We start from the raw sequence: 18,855 nt of genomic DNA, 5'->3' as shown, positions 1-18,855 counted from the left end.
GTGTTCAGTAGCCCTCATGCTATAAAAACCCATCTGGAAGGAAGTAGACACAGGCTTCATCTGAATACAGTCTATGCATGCTTCCCTGCAGTTAGCAATTACAATTACTGTTCAAACATTTGTGGACCGTAAGATATATATATAAGAATATAAGATTTACCATAAAAAAAGAAAAATGAAATGGCACAAAAGTTTCCAAATATTTAACAATAATAATAAATGTTTGTTGAGCAGCAAATCATCATATTAGAATAATTTCTGAAAGATAATGTGACATTGAAGAATGGAGTAATAGTGGTGAATATTCAGCTTTAGCATCACAGGAAATCATTACATTTTAAAATGAATTCAAATATAAAGCAACTATTTAAAACTAATAATATTTCACAAGAACATTGTTTTTAATGTATTTTTGATTGCATGATTGCAGAGGAGCATGAGACTTCTTTTAAAAGCGTAAAACATCTTACCGACCAAAACTTTTGCATTTTTATTATATATATAAAGTTTGAATAATATAATGATATTTAATTACCTGTTCATTCATATTATTTAAATTGTTTTTAATTATTTCCAAACATCTGAAAAGGTAAAGAAATGACTATGTAAAATAAGTTTTTACTTATGAAAGAAAGGCTATTTTGATTTTCTGGATGACAATATTGCATTTTGCACTTGTGGTCCAAGGGGAATAGGATTCTGTGAGGAACCAAATCTCATATTTATATTACATATTGAACATATGTCCATCAACAGCTGAGAAGGAAGTTCTTGACTGAATTCAGTAAGAGCGCACCCATCTTCTCTCTCTCACTTCCACGGACATGCACAAGAGCGACGAAAAGAAACGAGATTGAGAAAAAAGCATTGGTGTCAGCAAAAGATTTATAAGAAACAGAAAAAGCATGTGATTCTAGACTGTATGTTTTTTTTCCCCTCTTCGCTGGAGGGTTTGAGTCTCTCCCCGTCTCCGTCGGTTCTTTCCCTTGATCTCTTTTTTCTATTTCGCTCCCATCACGAGAGATTCGTCCTCGTGAACACACAACAAGATAAACAGTTTGTGTTGTAAGCCATTATCTCTGTGAAAGTAAAACAACAGGCACAGGGAGAGGCGACAGGCGACAGGCGGTTGGAAAATGACTTCCTGTTTCTTCCCCTCGGGATCTAAACCCAGACCGGACTCCTACACCTGCTGTGCGCTGATATATTTATTTATTTAGTGTGTTTATTTCTTTATTTTCGGTTTATTACTCGTGTTTTTTCTACATGTTTTTTATTTATGCCCCTGGTTAGACTGCACAGTCTGTGCTGAGTCAAAAAATGAAAGCACATCTCAGATAGAGCAATAAATGAAAACCGCTTGCATCTGCGCAATCGGCTCCACAGCAGGGCAGAGGTGTGTGTGTGTGTGTGTGTGTGTGTGTGTGTGTGTGTGTGTGTGATTAGGTGTGCTGCCTGATTCCAGAGACACAGAGGCGTGAAAACGGGAAGATTCGGAAATCTTGCTCAACACATTTTTTTTTTTTTGCTCTCAAGTTGGAGAGCAGTGATGTCGAGCGAATCACGTTCTTACAAACACACATACATTTTGTCTGATTTCATACAACGACATGATCAGCGACAATAAACACGGCGGGTTTTTGGAACCCAGGAAAAGCAAACGCTTTCCTGGTTTAACTCACTTTTCTGAAGAACACTGACATTATACAATAGATACATGGCAAGACCAAATCATTCGTTCACCGTCGGCTGCTCTCAGTCCGAGGAGTCGTGAATCTTCTGTGTGATTCAAATGATTCAGGTGGGGAATCCCATTTAGAAAGCGATTCCCTGATGAACAAGCAGCTATATCTATAACAGACCATCTTCCCGAGAAGAAGAAAAAGGATTGAATGAAAGAAGGAAAGAGGGAAAGAACAATTGTCCGCTCGTTTCGCCGTCCAATCTGTTGTTCTTGTCATCCCTCAATGATAGAGTCTGGATGTGAGCGTGTACTTCAGAAGGAAGTGTGTTTGCATGTTTTGTGTGTGTGTGTGTGTGTGTGTGTGTGTGTTTGTGACCGAGGGTTTCTACCCCCAGCGGAGGGCAATAAGCAGCAGGGCCTTGAGTAGGAAGCGAGTGATGGAGAAGGTGGAGGCCGAGCTATGGACTCTTCCGGCCTCAGAGCCCAGGTTAGTGACTGTCGCCTTGTCTGAGAATGGAGGGATGACGTTGAACCCTCCCCCTTCTTCGGTTTGGTCTTCCTCCTTATCTTCTTCACTTTCAGCCACCTTTTGGAAACAGAGAAATGTCTCTTTAATGACGGTTATGCACAACAAATTTCTGTAGAACAGGTCACATAACTTCCGGTTCAGGTCTTTTGTATGTGATTTGTTAGCTGTTTTACTCAGGATGCCTTCATAAGAAATATCAATCTTAACTAATGTCCAAACTGATTGATGTCCAGATTAATATCTTAAAGTTTTTTTTTTTTTTTGCCTTCTCACTAACATTTTGATATTAAAGTTGAATAAAACGAGAAATAAGTAAAACAACAAGCCCATAGATGAGACTTGATTTCTGGTTTGGTCAGGTGATGTTCGACATATAATATTAAACACTATTATTACAATTTTTGTAACACTGGCACAGCCAAAAGAGTAAAACACTGCCTGGGTTATTACAGTTTACTAAAATTAAAATTAAAACCATGAAAAAAAAATTATAATAATTTTTGTCATTCTATATTAAATAATAACATTGACTGAAAAAAAAGTTTATTTTTAGTTTTATTTCAACTAATTGCCAAAACAATATTTCTCATTTTAATGTAGTTTAGATTGATGAATTTATTTGTAACTAAATTTAAAACAAATAAAAATAATATATACAAAGATTTATATATATATATATAAACTAAAACTGACTAAAACACTAGAAATTTTATAAAATTTAAACTAAAATTAAAATGAAAGATATACATTTAAAGAAAGCTAATTAAAAATGTTGTTATTATTAATATTATTAATAATAATAAATATTAACTATAAAACTGGTGCCTAACCACTTCACTGGCCTCGGCCTGGGAAAGTATTTTTTTCATAGGAATTTTAAATAAGTCAATATTTAAGAAGCTGTGCGACTATGGGGTGAATTAAGACATTACAAACTTAAAACTTTTATTTGAAGGTGAAAAGTTTTTTTTTTTTTAAATTGCACAAAAAATAGGAAAGTACGAGGCGGCTTCAATGAGGGAAGGAACTACAAACACATGAAGCATTGGGAATGACATAATAAAAATTAAAACAATGGAGGAACATAGACCTGTTGATTTAAATAGGTTGATTGTGTCTATAGAAAATTTCTATTTTATGTTTATCGCAAACTATGCGTATATATACAAATATGAAGTAGTTTGAATTTGATTAGACTATTAAGTCATTTGTTGTTCTTCATGGGATTTTGTGGGCACCAAAGTGTTCTTTTGGCAAAGTTTACTTGTTTCTCTTCTCTGATTGGTGGACATTTGTTTGCACAATCATGGGAAATGTAGTTTCTCACCAGTCTGCTGTTAAACAGGATTTGTTTTTTTCTTTTTTGTAAATGTAAGTAGAAAATGTTGGCTGATGTCTTCAACAAAAACATACAATCGATTTACAACCTCACAGCTCACAGTTCAACTGTTGCCTTCTGTGGCGTGAGTTTAGAGATGGAGCTATTTGTGGTCCAGATGGAAAGAAAAATAACACATAATGTTATATAAAAATAACAATTGAACAGTTTAAACTTTGATACATGGAGTCTTATGAGAAACATCTGAGATAGAATTAGTTGAACTAATTGTGATAAAAAATTAATCATATGAGAAAATAAATGAATCACCTAAGAATTACAGTTTTAGAAAAGTAGGAGCAATACGATGGTGCGTATTTTTCAGGAAGAGGGTCAGAGAGATTGTGAGGGAGAAGGATTAGGAATGAACGATAAGGAGAAAAAGAAAAAGAGAGTTAGCTAGAGAGACAGGCAGATGGGTATGAATACATTAATATTAATGATGTTTGACTGATGCACCGCTGCTTGCAAACACCTTTAGCTAATCCGTTCAGAGAGAGAAAGAGAGAAAGACAGCCCAAGAAAGTAAGAAGCACATCAAGAGAGACAGATCAGGAAAGACAGGGACATTTGGAGAGGAGAGATTTGCTAGAGAACACAAGTGAGAGAGAGAGAGTCTAGGAAGGAAATAAATGACAGCAGAAACTGAATTGAATCCTTTTTGTCTGCAGGCCCAGATTATCTCTGAGCTGAATGCTGTGGTCTGTGTGTTCTGGGAACAGAGGATGTGCAAGCGGTCCAAAGCGAGGACACAAAGACACACAGATCAGAGCAGCGTTTCTTGATAAAGTCTGTTCGCCTATGGACGCCAAGGGATTATTTGCTTCTCTTTTATGAGGGCAGCAAATAAACAATCCATTTTACAATACATAGTCTATTAAGTGTTGCTATCACAAACTGTGTCATTCCCTGAAGCCCTTAAAGCTGATTGGTTATCACGAAATTATTTTAGCCAGATATTATGCTACAGCTAATGCTAATAACATAGCCAGGGGGTCAGGGTTTAGCCGGTTAGCTTTAGCACGACACCATTATGCTGTTAAAAAGCATGTTTTACACTGACATCTATTCAAAAGTAGCACGCAAAATCATTTTTGAAGGAAATTTGCAAAGCAGATGTTTCACCAGTGACTGATTTTGTTGGACGGTGTTACTCCCAGTAGCTCTAGTAGCTTATTTGTCTATCAAGAAATGACTCTGGCTCAGATATTATGCTAATGCTAATACCTTGTCCAGGGGGTCAGGGTTTAGCCCGTTAGCTTCAGTATTACATCATTATGCTGTCAAAAAAGCCTGTTTCTCTATTGACAACCATTCAGAAGTAGCCAACAAAATGATTTTTGCAAAAAAGAAAAATAATTTATTTGGATAGGGTCACGAAGCTTGTCTATCAAGAAATGACTTTGGCACAGATATTTCGCAAAAAGTTTGGCTAATGCTAACAGTTAGCTCAAATTTGCACTTTATTCATGTATTTAATTATTAAATTGCATTACATATTAATTTTCAATTATTGATATATTTATTTATTTTTTAATTGATTAATTAATTTATTTTTTGATTGGTTGGTGGGTTCGTAGGGATGGTCACTGGCTATCACTAAATGACTTTGCGAATACTATGCTAATGCTCATAAGATTTCACTGATAACTGTTAAGAATTGTGGCTCAAACTTTGCCAAGTATATGGTCACTTTCAGATACAGCACTAAACCAAGGCAACCACAAGATTGAGGACAAATTAAAGATCTGATTCAGAGACGCTGCCTACTAAGTCTCATTGAGTCATTTAAAGTTTGGCGGACGGCCATAATGAAAGAAAAATAAAGCTGACACCCTCATTCCAAAGCACAATATAATCTAACTAAAGGACAGAGCAAATCGATATAGATTTAATTCCTTACCATGATTGTGTTCGTGAGGGCCTGTGGGTTGTGTGATTATTTCTGATTGAATTGAAGGTGGCAGTTCAGGCAGTTTGATACCGACCCCACACTGATCCCTTTAGGTACATGTGGCATTTGTTTACCATCTTTGTGCATGGATGAAAACCAGGTGAACATATCCGTGAAATAACAATTTTAAAGTAAGATAAAGACCAGACAGGACATTTTAAAAAGGTCATGTGCATAGGGGTCAGAGGTCGGACCTTTTGTTCAAAGCATCATGACCTATTGAGTAAGTCTAAGAAATTGGACTCTTTTACAGATGCTAAAGATACAGAATAACAAAAACTTGCATTCATTACTCTTGTTCCAGTCGTCACAGTTGAATAAATACAATAAATTAACAAAGAACTTTTGGAAGCAAGCATCCCACAATGTAGACAGGAAACCAAATGAAATGCAGAAGGTTGGTTTTCTGAACAAGCGTTTTTGTGCTTACTGTAGCGGCTGCACGGTGACGCCGTGTGACCGTGTGTTTCTGCAGTGACACAATCAGCCTTGCATAACCGTTTAAGTTCAGTTCTCGGATCCATCAGTATGTTCAAAGCGCAAGGACTGCGGATTTTCTGGGCCTGCCTTTATTTTTAAATCTCAAAAGGCCAGAATTAACCAGTATACATTAACTAGTATACATGGGCGGAGCTTAAGAAATGGTTCTTCTGTGTGAATTACATTGAGTTAGCATTGTAGATGAAGAAATTTGATTGTGTGGTGGTTGTTTTATGAAATGTGTTTACTACTCACTGTATTGGGTTCAGGCAGCAGGTTAATTTTCAACTCATCGTGCTGGATCTGAGGGGAGGGGCGAGGCGGAGGAAGGGGCGTGTCTTCTATTGGGTGAGGGGTGGAGCTTCCCGTGTTATCAATGGCATTACCTGATAGGAAAAGAGAGTTTTAGTTCATGTCTGTTATGATGTCTTGACTACTCCAAAAAGTTGACAAAATATACTTTGAGTCCATATCCACATTTAACATTCACAGTCATCTGATAACATGGACCAAAAATCTTGAAATAATGTTCTGTGCAGAAGCGAATAAAAATTATTGTGCATAGCAAAGCTATCATTTTGTTGAATTTATCGAGAAATGCTTCAGTTCATATTTAAATCGTGATTGCAGAGAAGCAGATATTTAATCATTGTGTTGAGATCTATTCTGAAATTTTAGAGCAGATTGTATACACTGTTCTTCAAAAGTTTGGGGTCAGTAAAAATTTTTATATATACATTTTTTTTAAAGAAGCCTTTTATGCTCAACAAGACTGCATTTATTAGATCAAAAATACAGTAAAAACAATAATACTGTGAAATATTATTACAGTTTAAAATAATATTATATTTGAGTAACTTTTTAAAATGTCAAATATGTCATCATCACACAAAAGAAAAGTGTGAATGTCAAACGATTTCATGGCGTCTGTAAGAAACATCAAATCTGCCAGAACCGTTACATATTTACACTCTTTTTCGCAAACATTAAGATGATCTGTAAATGATATTCTGGGATACTCACGCAGGCAGGTGTTGCTGTTGAACATGTGCAGGATACGCAGACAGTCCTGCCACTGATTCCCGCTGCCTTCGCAATTACACCACTGAGACACCTCTGTGCTGCTGTTACTCACGTAGTTTGGTGTCATGATGGTACCTGCAGAGGGAGGGAGAGGGAAAGAGGGGATGAGAGACAGCCAGAGGAAAAGATCCCAAGCCAATTAGCCCAAAGCCCATCTGGGAGAATCTCCAACCAGTGTAGTCTATCCACCCCCCTCCGGTTTAATTATGTTGCCTCAGGTTGTCCTGTTAATTCAATATAAGTGGCACACTGGGTTAAAGTAAACCCACGACATGAAGTTGAACCCAAACTGCTCTGACCGTTCGTTCCTGATACCATTTCTCATTTCAGTGAACTCACTCCAGCAGGATGCAGAAGTGCTCGTCATTAAAAATGTAATATTATTTAAGTACGGACTGTACTGCAGTGATTTATCGATTTGTGCATTTTGTACTCTTCGTTAAGTTGTGTCCATTTTTTCAAGGTCATCTGAGGTGGTTTCTCACCGATGAGCCCAGCGTAGGCCTTGAGGCACACGGCTCCACTTTCCCGGAGACAGCCGGAGGGAGAGAGAGGAGACGGCTGACAGTTCTGCTGGAAATCAGCCAATCTTGACCTGAAAGACCAGACAAAATTGAATACGGACACAGGACGATTAGAACATAAATGTATGTCAATTTCTGAAATCTGTGCACAGAATGCATGATCAGATGCTTAAATCAGATTTGTATTGATATACACCATGTGCTTTTGTTCTGTGTAGTGTGTACATTATTTCATCAAAGGTGTCGGGACGGTTTTAAAAGTGAGGGAACATGTTATAAACCTGATCAGTGTTGTTCACTGTAATGCTTTCCATATAGTCATAACTGATTAACTGGGTGATATCCATATTAGGTTAAGTGTTTATTAGTTGCATGCACAGTCATTAAACTGCTGACACAACTAGTTTTCTGTGGCTTCTGCTATGTCTTTAAAAAGCCACTAGTTTTTAAACCTTTACCAACATTTAAAATTGAAAAAATAAATAAATAAATGTTTACGCTGCCCCTACAAATGTTTATTTGTTGGTGCTTCTGTGCAACAGCATTACTTTAGAACAATTTTATTTTATTTTTATTTGTTATTATAGAATCTATTCACGTTTTGAATTAACTTCATAATATATATATTTATATTTTCTTTTTTTTTTTGTTTGTACATTCAGTGTTCAGTTAATTTTTTTTGTTTTGTAACATTTGTTATGTGCTTCAGTCATTTTTATTAATTTTAGTTTTTTAACTTATATTTTAACATGGTATTTCTATTTAATTTTATTACAATTTTAGTTTTAGTGAAATATTTATTTTAAAATAAGTTTTTACGTTTAAGTGTTTCATCTAATATTTAAAATATATTATTTAAAAAAAAATATGGTATGAAGTAAAGGTGCAGTAAGTGATTTCTGAGAAATCACTAAAACAAATGTTCCTACTGCTTTTCAACATAGGCACCTCCCCCATCATTACTGGACACGCCCCTTACTGATGACTGGCTACAAGTGTGTTTCGGTGCTCAAACAGATCCGCTTTCACAGCATTTCTCACTTACTGCACCTTTAACTACAACACAAAAAAGTGCTTTTTTTATTATTAAATAACGAGTTACTTAGGACTTATGAATGGTTAGATTTTTTTTCAATATCTAATGGAATTTTGTACTATTCATTTTGTAATTTTTAAAAAAATATTTAAGGACTAAATGCAGTGCCGCTGATGGAAAAAATGGGTGACTTAAGCAGAATTGTACTGTTGTTTGTTGAGTATCCTGTGGATAGGGGGCACAAGGAGAATCAGGGGGGCATTGCCTACCCTAGACCAGACCCTCGTACCCCCCAAGGATGAGATGATGCAACCCCTCTGCAAATAGGGAGTGGCAGTATTGACTAAATATATCCATGTTGTTCAAGATAGTCTGCATTTTCCAAACATATATTTTTTTTTATGGTTGTTTAAATACAATATTGTCTAATTGTATAATATGTGACCTGTTGTTCTTTCTTCCATCCAACACATTATGTTCTGTGCTATTAATAATGCTTAGATAAGCATAACTGCCAGAGACAGCTTTTTTTAGAGGAAGATAAAAGGGAAGACGGTAACACTTTAGAATAAGGTTCCATTAGTTAATGTTAGTTAACTACTTTCGTTAACATGAACTAAGCAAGAACAATCCTTCTACAGCATTTATAAGTCTTATTTCATGTTAATTTCAACATTTACTAATGCATTATTTAAATCAAAAGTTGTGCTTGTTAACATTAGTTAATGCATTGTGAATTACCATGAACTAACAATGAATAACTGTATTTTCATTAACTAACATTAACGAAGATGAATAAATACAGTAATAAATGTATTATTCATTGTTTGTTCATGTTAATTAATACATTAACTAACATTAACTAATGGAACCTTATTCTAAAGTGTTACTGGGAAGACTTATATTTCCAGAAGGTGGAGGTGATCATGCTGTGCTGTTATCAAAGGTTAGTTTGAAAGAGGGGTAAAGCATCTGTTCCGAGAGTAATATGTCACAAATTTGTTCTTTCAAACTGTTCAAACTAAAATTCATGTACATGTCTTAGCTGAAAACATATTACAGTTTTCTATACCTATCTATTTGATATTCTATTAAATTATCATGATATATATATATATATATATATATATATATATATATATATATATATATATATATATATATATATATATATATATATATATATATATATATATATATGAAGAGTTCAGATGCAAAAGCCTCTAAATGCCATCTGAAATATTCATAAAAAATTAGGACTTTTATCAGGCTCCTATATTTATGTTCAGTTATTTCACTTTAATAGCCTGGAAAAGGACCTGTACATTGCCATTTAAATAAAATGACTCAACCTAAGCATAGGACCTTGATAAAAATCCTAATTTTAGATGAAAATTTCAGATGGCATTTAGAGGCTTTTGCATCTGAACTCTTCATATATATATATATATATATATATATATATATATATATATATATATATATATATATATATATATATATATATATATATATTGAAACGATCAGATTCAAAAGAATGACCGATTCACAAATCAGATATTTTTGTCCAACTGCTAACAGATGCGTATCTCACCTGCACAGGTTGTCTTTGAGGCAGTAACTCTCCAGATTGAGGCAGTTGGGCTGTTCGTCTCGCTCCTCATAGGAACAGGAGGGCACAATGGTTTTTCTCCTTCTCTCCCCACACAGAGTATCCGAACAGGGACAAAATAAGACACCGAAGCTGTACTCCTCTGGAACACGCTCCAGGAACCTCCGCAGGGCCCGGTGACATTTGTGCCGGTTACAGTGGTTTGTGCCAGGTATGATCTTAGTGCATGCTAATGCGTACTCCGAGCGCAGAGAACCGCACTTCTCGTACAACCCACAGTCCTGAGCTGCCTTCAAACACTGGTTCTGATCCGTCAGAGGAAGGGAGGACACTGAAAAAGACCAAAAGACACTTTTAATTAAGGGTCAGATTTACTAAACAGGCAAATCAGCGTGAGAGCGCAATTCCAAAAAAGCACTAATGGGATTGGAAATTTTCGCAGGTTATTTACTGACAATGCTCAAATTAAAGAACACAGACGCAGCCAGATAATTTCCATAATGACCAACACAATCTACCAAGAGCAGCGCAAATTAGCATCTGCTGTATTAAATGATGGCGCAAATACCAATAATCCGATGAGCGCAAATGTTAGTAAAACGCATTGCATGGTTCATATTAATTAATAATCTCATCATAAATTTTGGATCTGAAATGGAAATTCCTGCAAATGCATATTCAATAATATTCAATAAGGTCAGGCACAAAAATAACTGTGTCCATGCCTTTTCAGCGCTAATTCTCCACTGTGCGTCTTTAGTAAATCCTGACAGTACTATTTTAACACCGAAACATGGTTTGAGATGGTGCAAGCTGTTAAATCTGGCCCTAAGTGTCCAAATGCTTTTAGGCCTGTATAAAGCAGTGTTATGCTTTTTATATTTTACATACACACTGTAAAAAAATATTTGTGAAAGTTGTAAATAAAATATAGATTACTATAAGTTTTGCAAGAAAATAATATTTTATTCTGTCTACTTCAGCATTTTACAATTAAAATAGGCATAGTTCCCCCCAAAAACTAATTCCCCCTCAAGCCATGATAGCCATCCAAGATGTAGATGAGTTTGTTTCTTTATTTTGAACAGATTTAGAGAAATGTTACTGTACCAGAAAATCACTTACTCACCAATGGATCTGTGAATGGGTGCCGTCAGAATGAGAGACAAACAGGTGATAAAAACATCACAGTAATCCACACACCTCCAGTTCAACATTTGATGTCTTTTGAAGCAAACAAATCCATCGTAAGGTGTTTTAACTTTAAACCATTGTTTCTGGCTAAAATATAATCCACAATAAAGTGTTTTATTTGTACATATTTCTCTCCTGATTCCGACGAGACAACGTTTTCACTAGAGAAAGCCATATCATGGTTTGTGCAAAACACTTCTTGATGGATCGGTTTATTACAAAAACACAGCTTTTCACTTCACAAGCTGTAAATTGATGGATTGGAGTGTGGATTTCTTATGGATTATTGTGTTGACGTTTTTTCAGCTGTTTGGACTCTCATTCTGATGGCACCCATTCACTGCAGAACATCCATTGGTGTAATGTAATGATACATTTCTCAAAATCTGTTCTGAAGAAGAAATAAACATGTTGGATAACCTGAGGGTGAGTACATTTTCAGCAAATATACATTTTTGGATGAACTAATCCTTTAATTCAGTGTGTTACTTGCCATTTCTTAGTCATTATTTCTGAAAGTTACTAGTATTTTAAAATCCTACAGCATTTTTTTTTCAGTGTAGAAATACAACTGCAAGACAAGGACACATATTAAGCACAAACATACAAACATACAGCAATACACTAGCTTACATCATCACAGTGCATTCAGCTGTGGAGGAAAACACATTTTATTTGGCTGTATCACTAATATGGCTGCAGTACCTGAAACTATTGAGGCTAGTTTTGATGTTTCGCTGTTTCTCACAAGTTCCAGTTCAAAGTCTTCATATGGGGATGTCTCAATGTCATCATAACCTGCAATACAAACACAAACATAACTGTAAGACACCAGTTTGTTTAAGACTAATGTCATTAAGCTCACCAAACTGTACCATTACCCTATCACTATACCTAATTAACAGCAGCACTCATTATCAAATTTCATATGGAATGTCTTTAATAAAGATTTAAAGTCTTACAGATTTTAATAAGAGGTCAGTGTTTGTGATTAAGTATATGCATTGGTTGAAATGTCAGTCCAGATTGAGGGGTCTGGATCAAGACACAAGTTAAAATAGTCACCAGTCTATTTGTATCACACAGCCCTGTGGACACTCCAAGATGAGTGAGTATGAAACCACACACACACACACACATACACACACACACACACACACACACAACATAATATATTAAAATGTTAAGTATTAAAGGGTACATTGGATGCCCATTTTCCACAAGTTGGTATGATTCGTTAGTGTATTCTTTATTCTACATATTTTTAAATTGTTCGTATAACATTTTTAAATTGTACTTTTTATTTATATTTTTCATTATTTTATTAAGGTATTTTCTTTCATTTTTATTCATTTAAAGGGTTAGGGTTAGGTTTGTTATTTAACCCCTATTTTTTATTATTTTATTTAGATATTCCTTTTATTTTAATGCAATTTATATTTATTATTTTATTTATTTAGATTTATTTATTCTTTATTCTTAAATGGTTTGAAAATGTTTTTTTTCTTTTATTTATTTTTCATTATTTTATTGATATGTTTTTTCTATCCTTTTATCTATTTTATTTATGTATTTTATTTGTTTTTATTTTTAAATTAAACTTTTGTTTATTCCTTCCTTCCTTCCTTCTTTCCTTCCGTATTCTTAAATGGTGTTAAAATGTAGTTTATCTTTATCTTTTTATAACAACTATGTAAAGCACTTTCATGAATTACCTCTCTGTATGAAGTGTGGTACAGTATGAACTTGTCTTCCATCATCTAGATCCCCCTTCCTCAAATCTTGCCCTGGAGGTCCAATGCACTGCCGAGTTTAGCTCCAACCCTGATCAAAGTCACCTGTTTGCTTTTTCCCCCGAATGATCCAAAAGACATTGATTGGCATTGATTAGCCTGCTCAGGTGTGTTTGATTAGGGTTAGAGCTAAACTCTGCAGGAAAGTGGATCTCGAGGTCCAGATTTGAGGATCCCTGATCTAGATCTAGAGATCAGAATATCATGGAGACCTAGCAACGTCCTAGAACCACCCAGAACACCTACGAACCTTCTGAATACCCTAGCAACAACTTTAGCAATAGATTAGCAGTCAGCAAACACCACTCATATTTTCTTTAAAAAATCTTGTTATAAATAAGCTAACTCCAAAATGCATATTTTGTCTTTTCACAAGCCTGTTATTTTAGTGTCATGTTGTGATATTCTTTTGGGGAAATTTTCTGAAAATGTGGTTATTAGAATCACAGATTCTTCAAACAATTGCAAACAGGCGGAATCCCTCCCATCCCTCATCTTGTTCGCACGCCACATTTCAATCTACAATCACAGTTACATGCCTTGCATATCCTTGCTGATAGTTTTCATTTCCAGCACACAGGAGAAGAACACTTGACATTTACAGTTGATGTGTTTTAAAAGCACTTATTTCTAAGACTGTCGATCAGGCCGGGGCCCTTCTGGCCCCTGTGGCCCCTGAGTTGCACTTAGATGCATGACGAGTTTGCTGCTGGAGAAACCTGGGAGAAACCAGCATTTACAACAGCTCTTGATGAGTCGCTGTGGGAAACCATCTTCCTGTTTCATAAGGTTTAATATTAATAAGCCATTTCGGGTGGGAATACGGACTCAGAATCAATTAATTTTGCAGCCGTGCTTTGACGTCATTCACCAGCATCTCCGTAATCTCTTTTGCTCATGAGCAAACACACGAGCGAGAAACTTCTGCTGTGAGACGAAACCAGACACCCTCGACAGTACGCTGCAAATTCCGGTTCCTGCATGTGCGCGCCTGTCCCACAGAGCGTAATGAACAGATGAGGGAATGGTGAGATTAATCACGATAGCACTGTCAGTCAGCCAGTCGTTTGTTTGGTGTCTGACTGGGTTTTATGCCTCCTTGCCATTTCATAAACATTACTGAGCACTCATTAAATGCTATTACTGCCTAAATCTAAATCCTCTGGTAGCTCACTCGACACTCTCATTAAAGCGTTTTGGCATGTCCTGAAAGAACATCGCAAACGGCATCCACTGAGATCTATGAGTTCACTGTTTATTACCGATAGAACAAAGGCAATCATTTTGAAATATATTTAACTGAATTCTTTATTACGACTTTTCTCTGGAGTTACCTACTCCCTCTTTTACTTTCTTATTCACTTTCTTTAAACCTGCTCCTTTCATCATGACATTCGCTGGCTTGGGAATTGCTGGACATGAGCAGTTCAGTCAGTAAATAATCTAGGGAGTGAAAGTGAAACTGAAACATGAAACATGAAACTGAAAGAAAAAAAACATGAAACTGAATTAGCAGTGCATATAATGCTTCTATAATATGATATATTTCTGAGTGAAACTGAATATACAGCATACACATCTATTTACACCCTTTCTGAAGTTTGGGTTGGATTTATTTTATCTTATTTTACAATTGAATTTTATGTTATTGAATTGATTTTTTTTTAAAGAAGTCTCTTATTCTCACTAAGCCTTCTTTTATTTGATAAAAAAAAAAAAAACATCACAAAAACTGTGTCCGTCTTGATTTCAGGCTACAAAGCAACAAAATGTGATTTATTTTTTTAAAGAGGAGTGATTATTTTCTATACCCACTGTATACTGTTATATATAATGTCCTTTTTGGTAATTTAAATGTATTTTAATAGTCATTTTCACTGTAAATATTGGTCTAAAACTTAAAATGTTGGTCTTTTTTCGCACAGTTTTTCCACAGACTCCCTTGAACTCCTATTTCTGAATCAAACAGGTCTTTTAATGAAAAAAATAGGGTTGGACTAAATGAGAATGGATCAGGTGGTTGTAGAGGAGAGGTTAAAATATAAGAGGGCTTAATGTTAACAACAGTCACCATATGAAAAGTAAAAACTCTCCCTTATTCGTCTTACCCTGTGGAAAACGGATGGTCCAGTAAACGCTCAGGCACTGTTGTTCCATGCGAGACCCTCGCTGACACTTGCATTCTTGCAGGCTCTGATAGTGCATGAGTTTGTTTTGCGCATCAATGCAGGCCTGCCGCCCCTCCAGACTGAGGGGAGTCACCGCCTCTTCATCCACACAGTACTCCAGGTGCCGGAACTGTCGCTTACACTCCGGGGTCTTTAGACATTTCTGTACAGCCTCTATGCAGTCCACAGTCCCGGGGAACACCGGCACCACAGAGGGAACAGCCCCTGGAGGATAGTGAGTAAAGTCAATTTTGAAACCATTTATTAACAATGTTTTTTACCAGTGAGCTAATTCCTATTTAAATTCCCAATCAGTTCCTGAATTCAAATTGAACTGGAGGTACATTACAAAACAGGATGCAGAATTAATTCGAATGTGAGGAAGAATTTAAATAGATTGAAATTCAAAGACATTTGTTTAGCCAGAAAACCCCCCAGATGTTTGTCTTGAATGTTGGGTTGACAAATCCTTGTTTTGAGAAGTCTTGAATTTAATAGGCCAAATAGATAGAAATGGAGCCACTACAGTCCTGTTGGTTGATGAAATCAGTCATAAAGCCTGTTTCCAAGACAGGAACTTTCCCCAGGTCCTGAAGATTTTGGCATGGTCCTCTGTGTGTTTCTACCACAGGAACCAGAATCTAAATAAAGTTCCGGGTATATATTTGCCCCTAAGAAAGTCCCTGCTCGAAAGGTCTGGAACTTTTGTGGGTGGGACTTGGGCTCCGAACATGCTGATTGGTTGAGTTCAAGCAGCATTTGGATTGGTTGACTCTACGCAGCATTGCATTTCAACCACCATTTTTTAAATTAAGCGGGAACTGGAAACAATGACAAAGAAATTATGATTTTCCATCCATTAGTATGATGTTATTGTTGTTCGACATTAGTGCCCCCTCCTTGACTGGGAGAAGCAATCGCGCAAAGTCCTACTTCACCAGACTATTGGCCTAATCTTCATGGTACTTTAGGCTGCGATGGAAACACAGACAGCAACAGGTCTTGTAAAAAAGTTCCTGGGACAAATTGTTCCAGTTCATTTAGATGGAAAAGCTGCTATATTGGCCAAAGTATTTAAAAGAGAAGGCACACAAAAAGTGCAGGGAATATGTAGAATTTGTGAATGAGTTTTCTGCTGAATTCTGATTCCAATTGTGCCTGGTTATGTAACACAATACAGTCTTTGGATTTTCATCTGTTTCACTATAATATATAATCGTTATAATATCTGCATTCTAGATGCATTGAAAACATTTCGACAGTGACCGTGTAAAAACGAAGATCAAAGTCCCTTAACTTGCACTCAAGGGCAGAATTAATTTAAAAGAGACCTCTTCTCTGAAAGGAATTTCCCGTCTTGCTATTGCAGGAGGACAGATAACTTAAACGAGCAGAAAATCTTCATTCACCAACTTCATACATCAAGAGTTTCAAACTCAGCTCTTGACAACAGACACTTTGTGCTTCGTGTCCATTCTCAAGCTCAATCCTAACAGACTTCATCAACTCCAAAGACCCTCGCTGTCAGCCAGGTCTCAGGGTGACCTGTGGGGAAACTGTGACAGGCCTGTGTAATTTCATGGCTACGTTTGCTGTTTTTCATTAAGTAGCGACAGAAAAAGCCTTGCACTACTACAGAAGCATGAGACATGTGTTCTTGTATTTCTCCCCCCATGACCTCCAACTCCCTTTTTGTCTGTTTTTCTTTGCAGTGGCAGGGGCAGTAATTGCGCTAGGCCTCATTTTAAAGCATGTGGTGATTGAGAACCCACAGCTGTGGCCGTTGGTCATGGCTTAGGACTCCTCTACCACAAAATGGCACCTCCTTCCACAGCTCACAGAGTGATGATCCATCCGTGAAAGACCATCTACTGCGGCGGCCGAAGTTAAACAGACAAGTAAACACGCTTTGATCTCGCACATATTTGACAAACAGTTCAATATTGAGATGATATGTGCTATTTAAAGATAGGTGTTTGATCTGCCAATGTTTTCATTTATCCTCTTAAAGGTGAAGCATGTCATCGCTGAGCCTCTAGTGGCACCAAACAGAATTGCGTAATTAATGTCTGCTATCAAACAGGTTTCCCATCTGCCCTCAGATAGCCCCGCTCTAAATTTAGAGTCAGTGCTGATGTATTGGATACTTGTTTGATAGCTCAGCAGCACCAAAGTTTTACACTTTTCTGTCAACCACTGAAAATCTTGACGCTGCATATTAACTTTAGATACAATAAACTATTTTGACATAATGAAAATTACAGTACATTGCAAGTTCCCAGTGACTAATACGAAAAGCAATTTCAATTTGTTTGTTTATTTATTTAAGCTACTCCCTAAGTGTAGTTTAAATGTTACATTTAGATGTATTATTATTATTTATTCATATTTATTTGAATAGATGAATCATACATTTTAATTAATAAATAACTTAATTAAAAAAAACTAAATCAATTTAATTCACTAAATTAACTCAAACTTAAACTAGTTAACTAAAATTAAAACCATAAAAAAAACACATTTGGCACTTTAAATAAACAACTGAATCAAAATAAAATATAAAACAAAATCAGCTAGCAACATACCTAATTTTCATTTAGTTAAATTTTTAAACTAAAATTTTTCAAACAAAAAGTGTGTGTGTGTGTATATATATATATATATATATATATATATATATATATATATATATATATATATATATATTTATTATGACACTAAAAAATAACTAATAAAAATTACAAAAACACAAAATTACTCAAAATTCAAACTATAATTTCAAAATATAAAATTCAAAATATAAAAACCTATAATAATATCTCAATTATACTAAAATAACACTAATTAATATTTATGTTAATATTTATTAATATATTAATATTTTATAAATTTTAGCTGTATACAAAAATACATAAATATGAATATATTTATATATATTTATTTTAGTGGATAATTATAATAAAATGTAATACAACATTTTAGGAGTCCACAGTCAGGACAGCACCAGCTTTTGGCATAACCCACAGAACACAATGGAATAGAACATGATTTTAAAAGTTCATGACATTCAATGCTGAAAAACAGCATAATATCTTAATACAACAACGTATGCAAAAGGCCCATAAGTCTATATCAGACACAGTAACAAAGTGTTAGACTTGCGTTCAATGATATGGATATATAACAAAGAATATACTGACTTTCTGTCTATTCACTGCTTTACTCATTAGCCACAATAATGTCTTTTCTGAGCAAATACATGTAATAACTGTGATTAATTCATTATAATTAACATTGCAATTAATTCAACTAATTCATAATTATTTTGATTTAAAACTGCATTGCATAATTGTAAATGATATTGTATGGACTAACAGTCCAAATTATATGAAATTAAAATAATAAATAAAACGGTGCCTT

The 18,855-nt window shown here is 35.3% G+C and overlaps 1 protein-coding gene across 2 annotated transcripts in view; it reads right to left on the bottom strand.

Moving 5' to 3' along the window:
• Nucleotides 1-496: 496 nt before the first annotated feature.
• The window catches only part of LOC113057681 (GDNF family receptor alpha-4-like), a 34,113-nt gene continuing 15,754 nt past the window's right edge, over nucleotides 497-18,855 (bottom strand). For both annotated transcript variants that reach the window (XM_026225144.1, XM_026225143.1), the window contains exons 2-8: nucleotides 15,376-15,660; nucleotides 12,180-12,272; nucleotides 10,263-10,611; nucleotides 7,594-7,703; nucleotides 7,049-7,183; nucleotides 6,281-6,411; nucleotides 497-2,270 (exon numbers count right to left, since the gene is read on the bottom strand). In XM_026225144.1, coding sequence (XP_026080929.1) covers nucleotides 2,070-2,270; nucleotides 6,281-6,411; nucleotides 7,049-7,183; nucleotides 7,594-7,703; nucleotides 10,263-10,611; nucleotides 12,180-12,272; nucleotides 15,376-15,472 — 1,116 coding nt within the window. In that variant the 5' untranslated portion in view covers nucleotides 15,473-15,660 and the 3' untranslated portion in view covers nucleotides 497-2,069. The remainder of the gene's footprint in view (nucleotides 2,271-6,280; nucleotides 6,412-7,048; nucleotides 7,184-7,593; nucleotides 7,704-10,262; nucleotides 10,612-12,179; nucleotides 12,273-15,375; nucleotides 15,661-18,855) is intronic.

This window comes from Carassius auratus, chromosome 39, assembly GCF_003368295.1.
Source record: "Carassius auratus strain Wakin chromosome 39, ASM336829v1, whole genome shotgun sequence".
NCBI lineage: Eukaryota > Metazoa > Chordata > Actinopteri > Cypriniformes > Cyprinidae > Carassius > Carassius auratus.
This window is presented reverse-complemented; position numbering and strand designations above follow the sequence as displayed.